General features: G+C 44.7%; 1 protein-coding gene across 1 annotated transcript in view; it reads left to right on the top strand.

Moving 5' to 3' along the window:
• The first annotated feature begins 351 nt into the window (after nucleotides 1-351).
• Nucleotides 352-15,733, top strand: part of MOSMO (modulator of smoothened) — a 46,553-nt gene continuing 31,171 nt past the window's right edge. The window contains exon 1 of the mRNA XM_075831359.1: nucleotides 352-729. Coding sequence (XP_075687474.1) covers nucleotides 624-729 — 106 coding nt within the window. The 5' untranslated portion in view covers nucleotides 352-623. The remainder of the gene's footprint in view (nucleotides 730-15,733) is intronic.

Here is a 15,733-nt window from a genome sequence, read left to right as displayed (position 1 = left end):
TCTGACCTATAACATAAGTTGGCATGTGTGTTATTATTATTAAAAATTGTTATTAATAATAAACCGATACTTGGTTGACTACTAGCATAAGCTTAGAAAAAATAGATATTTTACACATTAGACCCACAAGAAGGAGAATTTGTGTAGGGGGGGGGGGGAGGATTTATCAACACAATAGTGCAAGTAAACATTGAGCAGTTGCATGTGGCAACCAATGAGGTTGCGGCTCTTAGTTTTCACAGGATGTTTGGACAATGAAAGCTGTAGCCTGATTGGTTGATTTGGACAACCAAAGTTTTTTCACTTGCAGTAGTTTTGATAAATCATCACACGCATCATACGTCAGTCTCATCGCCCTGTATCACGTGATCGCTGTTGCTAGGGTGCTATGTTCTCCGTCAGCTTCCGTAGTAACAAGGAGAGGGCGGAGCGGTCAGTATCTGGAGGAGGAACACTGAGCGCTGTTTACTTCCGGGGGTTTCTCAGCAGAGGTGGTTTGTGTTCCGGGGCAGTATCCGGCCCGGTCCCAGCGCTGGGTTGGTGTTTTACACGGAGGGATCGCCCCCCTCCGTCTGAGAGGGGAGCGGGCACCGGGAGGCCAAGTGGCGGCGGGGGGGAAAGATATGGATAAACTGACCATCATTTCAGGATGTCTGTTTCTGGCTGCGGATATCTTTGCTATCGCCAGCATCGCCAACCCGGACTGGATCAACACCGGGGAGTCCGCGGGTGAGTGTTGGTAACACGGGTGTCTGGAGGAGACGAGATGGCACTGCACGATCTATGTGCGTGTACCCGGGAGGGCAGAGCTGGCACTATGTATGTGAGGGCATGGTGTCTGGCAGTGAGATGAGAATGTAGTATATAGCCGCGGCGGAGGAGAGGTGAGGACACCGTATAGGGGTGGCGAGGCATGGGGCAGATTTGGTGGGAAAGATAGAGACCATAGGTGTAACTGGCAGAGGAGCAGACCTGGTGAACGAGGGATTTAAATGTGTTCTCAGGTTGCAGAGTGTCATGGTGGCCGTATGTGGGAGTCCCTGTGCTGAAACCTCTGATGCTCTGAATAATGGGGTCCCAGTTCTCCACATGTTCCCACTCCTTGTCATGTCTGCTAAGTAAAGCCATTTATGTCAGTGGGCAGTGGCCGAACCAATAACGTATTCGTTGAGATCAATGGGTTTTGGTGCATGGTGACAAAAATAATGGGATATGTCCAGGAACTGGATGTCCCTTTCTAACTATAGAAGTGGTCCCCGTTCAAGAAAAATCCTCTGAATAACATTTTTATGGCTCTGGTTCTTGAGGAAGAAGGGTGGCTGTAGGGACGGCACTGGTTAAGAACATGCAAGAAATTTGGGGACAGCCCTGGCTGAGGATGTTGTGTGGATGTGGGGACGAGCTCTGGCTGAGGCGATGGATGTGGGGACGCGCTCTGGCTGAGGCGATGGATGTGGGGACGAGCTCTGGCTGAGGCGATGGATGTGGGGACGAGCTCTGGCTGAGGCGATGGATGTGGGGACGAGCTCTCGTTGAGGCGTTTGATGTGGGGACGAGCTCTGGCTGAGGCGATGGATGTGGGGACGAGCTCTGGTTGAGGCGGTGGATGTGGGGACGAGCTGAGGAGGTGGCTGTGGGGACGAGCTCTGGTTGAGGCGGTGGATGTGGGGACGAGCTCTGGTTGAAGCGATGGACGTTGGGACGAGCTGAGGAGGTGGATGTGGAGACGAGCTCTGGTTCAGGCGGTGGATGTGGGGACTAGCTCTGGTTCAGGCGGTGGATGTGGGGACTAGCTCTGGTTCAGGCGGTGGATGTGGGGACTAGCTCTGGTTCAGGCGGTGGATGTGGGGACGAGCTCTGGTTCAGGCGGTGGATGTGGGGACGAGCTGAGGCGGTGGATGTAGGGATGAGCTCTGGTTGAGGTGGATGGGGGGACTAGCTCTGGTTCAGGCGGTGGATGTGGGGACGAGCTGAGGCGGTGGATGTGGGGACGAGCTGAGGCGGTGGATGTGGGGACGAGCTCTGGTTGAGGCGATGGATGTGGGGGCGAGCTCTGGTTGAGGCGATGGATGTGGGGGCGAGCTCTGGTTGAGGCGATGGATGCGGGGACGAGGTTTGGTTGAGGTGATGGATGTGGGGACGAGCTCTGGTTGAGGCGATGGATGTGGGGACGAGCTCTGGTTGAGGCGATCGATGTGGGGACGAGCTCTGGTTGCGGCTGTTGGAGGGATGTGGGAACGAACTCTGGTTGCGGCTGTTGGGTGTGGGGACGAGCGCTGGTTGCGGATGTGGGGACAAGGTCTAATTGAGGATATTGGGCCGATGTGACAAGCTCTGGTTGAGGGTGTTGGGTGGATGTGGGGACAAGGTCTAAATGAGGATATTGGGCTGATGTGGTGACAAGCTCTGGTTGGGTGGTTGTGAGGACAAGCTCTGGTTGGGTGGATGCGAGGACAAGCTCTGGTTGAGGGCGGTGGATGGATGCGAGGACAGGCTCTGGTTGAAGACAGGAGTTGGATGTTTAAATGGTGAGGACATGGGGCAGATTCGTATTATTTACATATAATATGAATTCTATCTGAAGGTCTTTTATCGAGAATACAGTAGGTTTTGTTTTATTTAGTTCCTTAGATCTATTAGTTGGGGATTATGAAATATGGACCTATAGTAAAATACTTTGTAGTGATAGACGAGATGATGTGGACTAGAAACCAGGAATAACTCTTTGCACTGTCCTTAAAGAGGCTCTGTCACCAGATTTTGCAACCCCTATCTGCTATTGCAGCAGATCGGCGCTGCAATGTAGATTACAGTAACGTTTTTATTTTTAAAAAACGAGCATTTTTGGCCAAGTTATGACCATTTTTGTAGTTATGCAAATGAGGCTTGCAAAAGTCCAAGTGGGTGTGTTTAAAAGTAAAAGTCCAAGTGGGCGTGTATTATGTGCGTACATCGGGGCGTTTTTAATACTTTTACTAGCTGGGCGCTCTGAAGAGAAGTAACATCCTCTTCTCTTCAGAACGCCCAGCTTCTGACAGTGCAGATCTGTGACGTCACTCACAGGTCCTGCATCGTGACGGCCACATCGGCACCAGAGGCTACAGTTGATTCTGCAGCAGCATCAGCGTTTGCAGGTAAGTCGATGATACCTGCAAACGCTGATGCTGCTGCAGAATCAACTGTAGCCTCTGGTGCCGATGTGGCCGTCACGATGCAGGACCTGTGAGTGATGTCACAGATCTGCACTGTCAGAAGCTGGGCGTTCTGAAGAGAAGAAGATGTTACTTCTCTTCAGAGCGCCCAGCTAGTGAAAGTATTAAAAACGCCCCGATGTACGCACCTAATACACGCCCAGTTGTACTTTTACTTTTCAACACGCCCACTTGGACTTTTGCAAGCCTCATTTGCATGACTACAAAAATGGTCATAACTTGGCCAAAAATGCTCGTTTTTTAAAAATAAAAACGTTACTGTAATCTACATTGCAGCGCCTATCTGCTGCAATAGCAGATAGGGGTTGCAAAATCTGGTGACAGAGCCTCTTTAAAGAGAAGCTGTCCCCTCTCCTGACACGTCTGTTTTAGTAAATCTATTAAATCATTCTGACAGATCTTTTCTTAGAACGCTGTGTTGTGCTATTCCTCTGTTATTCCTCCTTGAAATGTGTAAAGAAATTGTCAAGTGGGTGTTACCATTTCCCTTGTCAAAAGGGTGTGTCCCTACTGGGGATGCATCGAAACTTCGATACTGTGCATCCCCAAACGGTTCGATACCGTTATTTCATGTATTTTGATACTTAGCTGTGCGGCCGCACAGCTAAGTATAGTAACACATGAATGTATGAGAGCGGGGCTGTGGGTGTATAATACAGCCATTGTCACTCTCAGGAGTCCTGAGAAGTGCACGCGGTCAGGATTATGCGATCGGCGCTGTACTAATGAGCGGCGGCACTGAAGACAGAACATGGCGGGCGCGCTGCAGTCTGTAATGTTTAGTTAATCCTTTTACCTACAGTACATTTTACTCTATGTGCATTGAGATTGCACTGGGACAGTCACCACTTAATTGCCCTAAGAAAAACAAGCCATTGGGGGCTCCTGCACTCGCTGATTAGCCTGCTCACTTTCTTAAAGACTATGGAAATCTTTTTTTCTTTTTTTTAATTAAATCAATTTATATAGTGATTTTTAAAATTCTTAGTTTCACTTCTACAGCTTCTATGTATGCCAATACATAAAATCTACAGAAAACCGTTGTGAGCTGAATCCGTCAGCGAGCTGCACTGACGTCTCGGCTGACAGCAGCTCCTGAAAGATTTTCTAAGCTTCGTTCCAATGAAGTCCAAGTGGATCCACTTTGACTTGATCACAACTTAGATTAGTAGAAGATCCATAAGAAGCATACAGGAGCCGCTGTCAGCCGAGACGTCCGTGCAGCTCGCTGACGGATTCAGCTCAGAACGGCTTTCTGCAGCTTCTATGTACTGTGATACATATAAACTGCAGAGATAAGTAATTTTTTTTTTTTTTTTAATAAGTCAATTGTTAAAGTAATTTTTAACACTAAATTGATTTCAATAACCAAACAACAACAAAAAGACACCCAAAGATTTACATAATCTTTAAGTCTAATTATTCACCAAGATTTTTGTAAGGTCCTGCAGATGTGGCCACGTTGTCCTTCTCATCCAGTCCAGCTGAACAGGAAACTATAGCATAAATGGTGCGCTTTTCTGACGTTGCCCCAAATGGTGGGCTTGCTTGTTTTTCTTAGGGCTCTTGGTGACAGATTCTACAAAGGTATGGTTATATCCTTAATACAAGGTAGAACCAGGTAGCCAGTACTTGGATATATTTTTTTAAAAACTTGAAAAAAAATCTAACTGCCTCACTCAAGTTCTTTCACACCTTGTCTTTATGGACCTCGCTTTGTGCACTGGGGCACAGTCACGCTGGAAAAGGAAAGTCCCGAACTGTACCCACAAAGTTGAAAGCAAACAGTTGTGTAAAATGTCTCCATATCAATTTTACACTTTAAAAACCGTCTCAGGCGTATCTCTACACGAGACAGATCCCTTGTGCAGCCAGGTCAGTGGAGCGAATGAAAATCTCTTTACTTACAGCCTATGGTCATTGGCGCCGGAGGCTAGTAAGGAGCTTTCTCTTTAACAAGCAGACAGCAGCCGATTGGTCTGTTTGGGCAGGCTGCAGGATAATGTACAGCGCAGCCAGTGAGCGAGACTATAGTGAACACCGCCGCGGCGGCGTTATCCTCCGCTAGTGACTAGTAAGTAGTAAATGTGCTTATTCAATGAAATTCATTACTCATGGAAACGTTGTAGAGCACCAACCTGATAGATCACACTCCCCCACTCAAGCATGGCAATAGAATCTTCCTTACGTATATACTACTGCTGTACAGTAGCAGTATATATGTATGTATGTATGTATGTATGTGAAGCGAAGGTTCTATTGCCATGCTTGAGTGGGTGGCATTGGCAATTTGATCTATCGCCCTCGCTCAATCTACTATGCTGCCCTTCTATTGTGTATCGGCATAAACGAAATAAAATACTATTCCAGCATATAAAGATATGATTTTTCTTTCATGAAGGACTTGACATTATTTTCCGCTAAGTTCGTTTTTCGTATCTTATCACAGCATAAGAAACGTGCATTTTAAAGGGAACCCGTCAGGATGTTTTAGGCCCCTAAACCGCCACCATGACGTTGTACCGTCCCTATAACCGGGCTCCTATGTTATCTATACAGTCACACTGTAACGGTATAGGCCGTATGCACAGTCAACCAGTAGAGTATAAAATGCTTTTTCTTCACAAGTTAATGGCGATCGATGACTGGTAGTGTATGGTGCATGCTAGAGACGCTGCTCTGGTTTGCAGTGGTTGGTGAGGGGGGTGTAGCAGTAGTGCCCTCTCCCATCGATGGCTACGTATTGTTAATATGAATTACTGTAAATTTACGTACTTCTCCTTGGCAAAAAAAACCTCAAACATGCTGGAAAATATGTAGTGCGACCACTGGCAGTAACATCACTCTTCACTTGAGGGGCCAAACCCTGAAACATCCCTAGACCATTGTCCCTCTTCAACCAAATGATACAGTATGCATTTCGGTAGTTAGCGGCTTCCTGGTATCCGGCAAACCGAGATTCCTCCATCAGACTGCCAGATAGTGAAAGAGGATTAACCACTCCACAGAACACGTGTCCACGTTTTTGCTCCAGAGTCCAGTGATGACGTGCTTTACACCACTCCAGCTGACGCTTGGCATTGTGCATGGTGATCTTAGGCTTCTGTGCAGCTGCTCAGCCATGGAAACCCATTTCATGAAGCTCAAGACACACCGTTCTTGTGCTGATGTCCCTTGCTGAGGCCGTGTGATCTCTGTAGTGAGTGATACAACAGAGGATAGATGAGTAAAAATAAAACTGTTCTATACAGTGCACTGTTTCTTAGTGCATTAGTGCTGTGTTTCCTGCAACCTAGCTTTAGGCCACCATATCCACATGTAGCGTATTTGGTGCAGATTCTACAGCAAAGTACACTACATGTGAATGGAGTTTTTGTCCCATGCAATGCAAAGGTTAAAATCTGCAGCAAAATTGGCTTGTAGCACACGCAATAGGTGGTGATGCAGGAAGAGATGACTATGAATCATCAACACTGAGTGAAGAAAGGAGCATTCCTGATTTACCCCCATATTAAGCTGCTCGTACACATGACGTCAGCCTAGGGCTGAATTCGCACTGCGTTTGCGGTGTCCGCTTGACGTATGCTTCGGGACTCAAGTGATGAAGGCAAGTGGCATTTTGGGCTCAGCCGGGTTGGTATATACGTTAGAATTTATTTTCAACGTTCTGGAACTGCGCTCTGCGCCATTCCATGCAGAGACATCTGGCAAAGAACGTATCCCACACGCAATGCTTTTTTTTTTTTTTTAAATTTTTCAAACATGATGGGAGCCTATGGCCAATGGATGCTAATGTATGCCTATACAATGCTATCTGTTGGAGCTATTCGGCAGGTAGCGCTCCCGCTGTATACCGCCAACGCACACTGCACCACCTCTCGTCTTGAGGCATAGCAAGTTGTTAACCCCACAAATCACTATATAGGAGACCGTTTCGTGTCGACCACTACCTGCACAATGTAATGTCGTATTGTAGATGCCTATAGTTTACTGCAAGCCTGTCTGGAGCGGATGTTTTCCACAGTGAGTTTTTCCTGACCAGCCATAATTAATAGGAAATGGGGTTGTACATACAGTGCTGGGAGCGTACAACCACCTACACATGTGTACTTCATGGCGGCAGACTACAAGCTTTGCTTTTTTAGAAGAGCTTTTTCTTTACTCGTAACCAAAGAATTAAAATTGATTTTGTATAGTAACTGAGCTATTTTCTTTGTTTCTTGGGCTTCGTATCGACCGTCTGGCTGCACCATTAGTGGATTATTTTAACGTTCCCTTTAATCGGAATTGTTCAGGACTTCAACGTCTTGACTTGATTTTTCATAATATCTGCATGGAACCTGCTGGTTATTATATTCATATGCTTGTTTGATTACTTTGGTAATGCCTGGATAAAGGGATGTCCGATTTGGAAAGGTCCTCCTTGATTTGGGATCCGCTATTGGCGAAAGAAGTGGCCGACGTAGGGTCTTGGAGAGCTGGGTGACAACGAATATGGCCTCTAGTCCAACGTCTAAAGGGATGGTCATCCAGCTTTTTAAAGCAAACGTTTTTTAGTGGATTAGTTAGGTCTACTATGCTAGGGGAAATTGAAATATATTTTTTAAAATTGTTACAGTATTTTTATGTAAAAAATTGTTTAAAGTGTACCACATTTAAAAATAGGCTGTCTTCACACAGAGTTTTTTGCAGGAGGAAAATTCTGCCTCAAAATTCCGTTTCGGATATTCAGGCAGATTTTGACCTTCCTGCATGCCGTTTGCCTTGTTTTTCGCTCGCGCCCATTGAGTGCTACGGGCAAAAAACTCAGCAAATTACGCTTTCTCTGCCTCCCATTGATGTCAGAGGCGTAACCGTGCCAAGATAGGGCATGTTCCTTCTTTCTCCCGCGAGGCGGTTTTACCGCTCGCGGGAGAAATCCGCCTCCCATTGAAATCAATGGGAGGCATTTTCGGACGGTTTTTGACGAGTTTTGCGGAGCGGTTTCCGCGCCAAAAAACTCTTCAAAATACTCCGTGTGAACAGGACCTTAGTGATCAAATTCTTGAACCGCTCAGAATTGGTTCTGCGGCTTGGCTGAAGGAACGGGATCACGCTGCAGCGTTTGCCAGCTTGTGTACAAACGTTGCTGCCCTCGGTGCCCACAATTCATCGCAGCTGGCATAGTCTTTACTGGCAGAAAGTACTTCAGGAGGAAAACTGGTGCGCGCGCGCGCGCTGAGCAGGACATTATGCAACATAATGGGGGGGGGGATAGGGAGGTGAATATACTGGTTGCTAAAATGGTTGTTATACTATATTAGGAAGTTGTTGATTTACCAATGCAGAGTTTGAGTATTTAAATTTAAAAAAATGATAGTGACCCTTTAAATGCAACCATCGAGAGACCCTGAGAGTCCCGCTTACCCTGCCCACACTGTGATTGACAGCTTTTCCTGTATGAACTTGTATACCTGACAGAACTATATGTGACTACAAGTTCACAATTAATTTAAATTAGCACCACAAAAATGTAATTCAGACGACTACTTTAATCCATGGTCAAACAATATGGTCATTGCTAAACTGGCTGTATCAACAACATGTGGTCTGAGCTGGAAGATATTGCGACCATCTATTGGAAAAACGACCCAACTCCATGATCACCATTATATACCACTACCAGCAGCGTGTCTATGGGGAATAAACTAGGGAGCATTTTTGTTTTTGTTTTTTTTATTACTTGGCCTCATATGTATAATTTTTATTTGCTAAAGCAGTTTCCATTTATTCCACTGTGAACTGATATCAGTGCAGTGAATATAATGTAATAAATCAGATGTTTTCAGTCTAGTTGTATCAAAGTGACTCCTAGAGTTTAGCCCGTGCAGCATTAATTGGATAAACCAGGTCTGCCTGGCAACTTGACCGAAGAACCTCGGCATTGATCCGAACATGGGAAAACTTCCAGATCTTCTCAAACATTATGGATTTTTATGTATGGATAGGACTTTTTAATTAATAGTTACATTATCTTGTCGTCTTCATTGCAACAACATTTTCTTTTTAGAAGTGTTGAGGGTCCAGGGAAACATAAACTCATCTAGGTACAAACAGATGAATATTCCCATATCAAAACCTTTTAATAAACCGCTAAATACATACCCATTTTACAAGGATGAAAACTGTTGTCCTATGGCAGACTTTACGTGTCTGTTATTTTGACGTGTCCGGATTCAATGTGATAAAGCTCGTTGCAGCTTTATATATATAAAGGTTATTCACGTTTTAACAAAGTCCATGAACCATCCAGATACCCTTTTTCTGGGAGGTTATGGTTCTGTGCGGAGACTCCACGGGGACAAAAGATTGGCGTCTTGCTACACCGGTGCGACGTTTTAGCGAACTGCCCCCTTACTCAGGGGATAACAACCTGGAACGCAGAATAAGGTGGTGGCAGTGCCCTTAAAAAGGACCTGTCACTGCCCAAAAAACTATTAGATATCTCCTTTAGATTGCCAGCGCCTCACAGATTATGGTGCTTTTTTTCTTCTTCTAACCCACACGGTTCTTGAGATATTGGTGTTGTTCGTTTTGGCCCGATATGCAAATAAGGCCTTTGACTGTCAAGTGGGCCAAGGTAGAGTTAGTGCCGGTTCACATCAGCATTCTCTTTCCGTTGAGGGGTTCCTCCGGAGGTTTCGTTTGCATCACCATTGATATCAATGGTGACGGAAACCTTGCTAATGGTTTCCGTTTGTCACCGTTCCGGCAGGTTTCAGTTTTTTTGACGGAGTCAATAGCGCAGTCAACTGAAATTCCTCTTTAAAGCCTCTGGTTCTTTGGCACAGTTTCGAAATGACTGTTGTAAATTGAAATCACTAGCACTACGCTTTTCCAGATACGCCATTTCTTCCATTGATAACTAAAGGTGGAATTTCTCATTACAGTGACTCTCTGTGTGACAGTCACTTTAGATAAGTCAGGTCCGAATAGCTTTATTTTGCCGCCCTCCTTATTTCACTAGGATCACACAGCTCCAACCCCATCAGTGTTTATGATATAGTATTTTTACGTGACTTTGAATCTACCTCTTACCTTCATTACGAAGTGGAAGACTGTGCTAACACCTTTACAGTCTATGTAGATAAAGCAGATAAGCACAGCTGATGACGTCGATCACCAGCGTCTGATCATCCGCTTTATTCTGGAAGCAGCCGGAGGAGAGGTTAATATTTATTTGAAGCCCCCCCAACTTTTCTTTAAATACCTCACAGGGGACTCAGATTGACTGTCCAGTCAGCAGACTCGAAAGTCACTCTAAAGGGGTTATATAAAAAAAAGTATTTTCTTAAATATGAAACTGTACACTGCGCTATTGATTCCGTCGAAAAAAATGGAAACCTGCCGGAACGGTGACAAACGGAAACCATTGGCAATGTTTCCGTCACCATTGATATCAATGGTGATGCAAACGGAAGCTGTGGTTTCTGTTTTGACTTTCCGTCGCGGGGTTCCACGACGGAACCCCTGAATGGAAAGTGAACGCTGATGTGAACCGGCCCTTATTTTGGTAATCATAATTTTAATTGATTCCGTTTGTTTTTCTCCTTTACTTACTATTTTGTTCACTTGCACGTTTTCTGGAGGAAGCAGCAGATAGCGTGAATATCATTCATGATCATGGCTCCTCTGAAGGCAATTTTAAAAGGCTTCCCCCGTAGGATCTCACACCGTATTAACGGTTTGTCTTTCTAGTGTTATATATCGGTTAGATTTATCATCGGGAATCTAATTAAGCTTCACAGAGAAGGCGGCCAGAGGTAATTTTTAGTCCGGCTTCCTGTAAACAGTCATGGATGGTGGAGTGAGGTAAACGTCTGAGGAGAACATCTCTGCTCATCTGAAGCAGGTTTCCGAATAGGCAGAATAATGGGAATTGTAATCCAATGTTCCATATTCCCCTGAATTTACTGCCTACCTCACTCTTATGTGTAATCTGGCATCTGAATAAAATATATTTGGCAGTGGAACGTGTTCCAATATAAGTAAAATATTGATAAAATCTGAATTATTAATAAATATAAATTAAGAATTCATTGCAATCTGTTTTGGCTGCTAAAGTCTTTCTCTAAGGAAAGTATTATCCGGACACCCATGAAAAGGGAAATTATACTTTCGAAAAGCAATTTATAGGCATTAAAGTTGTTATTCCAATAGGTAAGCTCAATAATGCCTGGATCACATACAATATGGGAAAGGACCCTAATGGCCTGTTTGTGCGTGATGCGCGAAAAACGCCGAAATATAGAACATGTCGCTGCGTGAAAATCGCGGAATGTCTGAACGGCCCCATTGACTAACATAGGTCCGTGCGTAAAGTGTCGCGAAAAATTATTTTTTTACGTCAATTTGCTTTTAGTGTTTTATTAAAAAAAAAATTATTTGTGTGTTTGTGTTTTTTAATTTTTTTTTTATTTAACTTTTTTTTGGCTATGGGGGCTGCCATTTTTTTTCCATCTCCTGTATGTGTCGATTAACGACACATACAGACATGGAATACGGCACATACATCCCCATAGAGAATGCGAACGGGGGCCGTTCCATCAACTATGCTGTACGCCGTCTGTGTGGGAACGGCGCATGCGCCGCTCCCACACAGTCCAAATTGAAGCCGCGGCCGGATAGTAAGATTACTACTTCCGGTCGCGGCTTCCGGACTTGTGCACTTGGAGCAGACGGACCGGAGGGAGTGGCGGCGGCAGGAGCAGGTAAGTTATTTCTGTGTATGTACGTGTTTTAGTGTGTGATTACTACTGTATGTAAACATACTACACTGTGTGTTAGCTCAAAAAATGGCGACACACAGTGTAGGAGGTTTGACCGTTCAATCCCCTCCTTTCTCCTGGCACTAGCCAGGATAAAGGAGGGGGGATTCTGTGAGCTCACTAGAGCGAGTGTGTATTCTCAAATTTTGCAGCATAAAGCAATGTGGTTGCTTTACCACATGCCAATGCTGCAATTTTGGGAATTGCTCCATCTAGTGACCACCACTGGGAAATGTTATAAATTAGAATCTAATTTATAATATTTCCTGACTCATGAAAAAATTAGAACAATGTTTAATCACTTATATACTCACTGTTTAACTTAAAAAAAAAACATTTTCTAGCGACACATTTCCTTTAAACACGTTCATGTGAATAAGGCCTAAATGTGAGTGGGCTGTGCGTGGCACTGCTCTCTCACAATTCCGTGTGTAAACTCCATGTGCGGTGCTTGTCTATGCAACATTAAGCACTAACCGTTCCACTATAGAGTGGAGACGGAAACACTACTTATGCGTGAACACCAAACTGGATTGCCGCTGGTAGATGTTACAAATGACAACATTTCTAAACCAAGGAGGTAAGTTGATAACTTTCCAGCCATTCAATACTAAAAATAGAACTATATTACCAACGTGTTTATTTTCTGATAATGCATATATTTAGCCCTGTTTACCTTAATGGGAAAACCCCTTTGTTTGACCACTTCATGGGGAGACAAGGCCAAGTTTCCAAGATTGGACCAAACGGACAACAGAGCAATGCTCAAGTGCCCAACAGCTGAAGGAGCCTATTACCCCCTGCCCACCCCAGCCCAGCCATATGCTACTATTACTAGACGTACAAGATATGGTTGCAAAATGTACATACTCTTCAAAACCGCATTTGTACCCTTCTGTCCCTAAAGTTTTACTAACATACATTCAAAAGTTCATCAGGAACTAGGATAGATTGATACTATAGGGTTTGTTTGTAGTTTGTTACCATGGAGACTCATATGTCTTCAGAGGAGCTCTAGACACAAAACGGTAGGTTTAATCAAGAACTAAAGCAAAGTTGCTTCTTTTTTTTTACATTTTATTTTTGAAGCATTAGAGCAATAAAGAATGGTGGCATAAGTGGACATTGCTGTTAAAGATGAGCATAGACATGAAGATAGTTGTTCCACAATCAAGAGCAGGGGTCCGCAACCTTCGGCACTCCAGCTGTTGTGAAACTTCAATTTCCAACATGCCTTGACAGCCTTTAGCTGGATTAATAAAGCTTTTGGTCAAAGTATTCTAGGAGTTGTAGTTGTAACTGCTGGAATGCCAAATGTTGCTGACCCCTGATTTAGGGATTGGAGTAAGAATCCTTTTGTCTGTGGCAAATCTGTTTCTTCTCTGTGGTCTAGGAAGCTATTAAGTACAAGAGTGGTCTTCAACCTGTGGCTATCATGCCCTGATGACTACATGCTGAGTGCTGTAGTTACAAAACTGATGGAGAATCACTGGTTGGAGACTAGCGCAGTACAGGCATCCTCGCTGTGCCTGTTTGAGACCACCTTCATACAGGCATCCACGTTGTACCAGTTGGAGACCACCTTCATACAGGCATCCACGTTGTACCAGTTGGAGACCACCTTCATGCAAGCATCCACGCTGTACCAGTTGGAGACCACCTTCATGCAGGCATCCACGTTGTACCAGTTGGAGACAACCTTCATGCAGGCATCCACGCTGTACCAGTTGGAGACCACCTTCATGCAGGCATCCACGTTGTACCAGTTGGAGACCACCTTCATACAGGCATCCACGTTGTACCAGTTGGAGACCACCTTCATGCAAGCATCCACGCTGTACCAGTTGGAGACCACCTTCATGCAGGCATCCACGCTGTACCAGTTGGAGACCACCTTCATGCAGGCATCCACGTTGTACCAGTTGGAGACCACCTTCATGCAGGCATCCACTCTGTGCCAGTTGGAGACCACCTTCATACAGGCATCCACGCTGTACCAGTTGGAGACCACCTTCACGCAGGCATCCACGCTGTACCAGTTGGAGACCACCTTCACGCAGGCATCCACGCTGTACCAGTTGGAGACCACCTTCACGCAGGCATCCACGCTGTACCAGTTGGAGACCACCTTCACGCAGGCATCCACGCTGTACCAGTTGGAGACCACCATAGTACAGGCATCCTCTCTGTACTGTGGCTGTTAATCTATGTGCAGATTAGAGTCTCTGTTGGGACTGTTTTTACATTCTACTTGACCTGTGCCAATAGGGGAAAGAAAATTGTGACCTTACTCACCCCAACCGACTCCCTCACCATAAGCTTGGAATAACTGTTCTGTGAATAAATACGTTGTTATATGATGCAGATCCAAATATCATAGATTTACCTTTAAGGGAGTATTTCTCCACGCTTCCAATGCATATGTTACAAGCACACAATTAATCTGTGCATGCTCCGCTAATAGAAAGGAAATGTCATTTGTATCCCTCCAGGACTGGAACAAGGAGACCAGGCAAATGCAGTTTGTGTATTGCTGATTTTTGTCTGCAGAGCTAAATGTAATGTCTTGACCTCAGGCTATTAATTCTTGAATCTGTGTCCTATTTTCTGTGCCTTACTTAGTTTTCATCCATCATGTCCAGACACCCTAAATGTGGAGTTAGGCACAATTAATATCAAGTTTTTGCCCTACGTTTAGCATGTTGGGCTCCCGACGTACATACTAAACTTGTCAACGGAGCACCATCGAGTAGGTGTAAGTCAGGACCCCTTGGGAGCCTTTGGTAGACGTATAGCAGATGTCACAGGCATCCGTTTAAGCTATAAGTCATGGGTTTTTCTAAAGGTTTTTATGATGGTCTATGGGTGGCGAATGCCCAACGGTAGTATCTGTCGCCCATCTTCTATAATTCTGTCCATGTCGGTTTAACGTATACAATTCTAGTCTGAGTAATGAATGCCACCTTGGAGCTTTTCCTGGTATATACGCTAAATGTAGGACAAAAATGTGATGTGAACATAGTCTTATATTTGGTAAAATATGGAGGAACAACTTGAACATGTCCCTGGGCCTATGATTTTATCGTCTGCCATTGTTCACATGGAGTTTTCTGCAAGCAGAAAATTCTGCCTGGAAAAATCCGCTCTGTTTTTTTAAAAGTGGTTTTGCACCACAAGCTTTTTTTTGCTGCGATTTTAGACTTGTTTTTTGCCGCTGTTTTTTTAAGGCATTTTTTCCCCCTATTTCTTTGAGACCAAATTAATTTCCGCACGCGTTTTTGCCTAAAAACGCATAAAAACCGTGTTTATTTCCGTCTCCCATTGATTTCAATGGGGTTTTCGCGGCGGAAAACGCCTCAAGATAGGGCATGTGGCTTTTTCCCGCAAGCGTTTTTTTTTGCTCGCGGTAAAAAAAACGCCTCCACCTCCCATTGAAATTAATGAGTCAATTTCGGCCGTTTTTTTGCCACGGCAAAAAACTGTGTGAACAGGGCCTAAGACGACTTAAAGGGCTTGCCTAAGATTAGAGAAAATGTCTTCTATTTTCCCAGAATCTGTGCTACTCTTGCTTATCGACTGTCGGATATTGCAGCACTCAAGTAAATGGGGCTGAAATGTAATAAAAGACACAGCCCATGGCCCAGTAACTTCTCTCCATAGGGGTTGTCTAGGGTTAAAGTGGGTCACTTGGGGTAAAACTAGCTTAGGGTTAAC

The sequence above is a fragment of the Rhinoderma darwinii genome, chromosome 6 (genome assembly GCF_050947455.1).
Source record: "Rhinoderma darwinii isolate aRhiDar2 chromosome 6, aRhiDar2.hap1, whole genome shotgun sequence".
In the NCBI taxonomy this organism is placed as follows: Eukaryota; Metazoa; Chordata; class Amphibia; order Anura; family Rhinodermatidae; genus Rhinoderma; species Rhinoderma darwinii.
The sequence above is the reverse complement of the archived record's forward strand: the minus strand, read 5'-3'. Positions and strand labels throughout refer to the sequence as shown.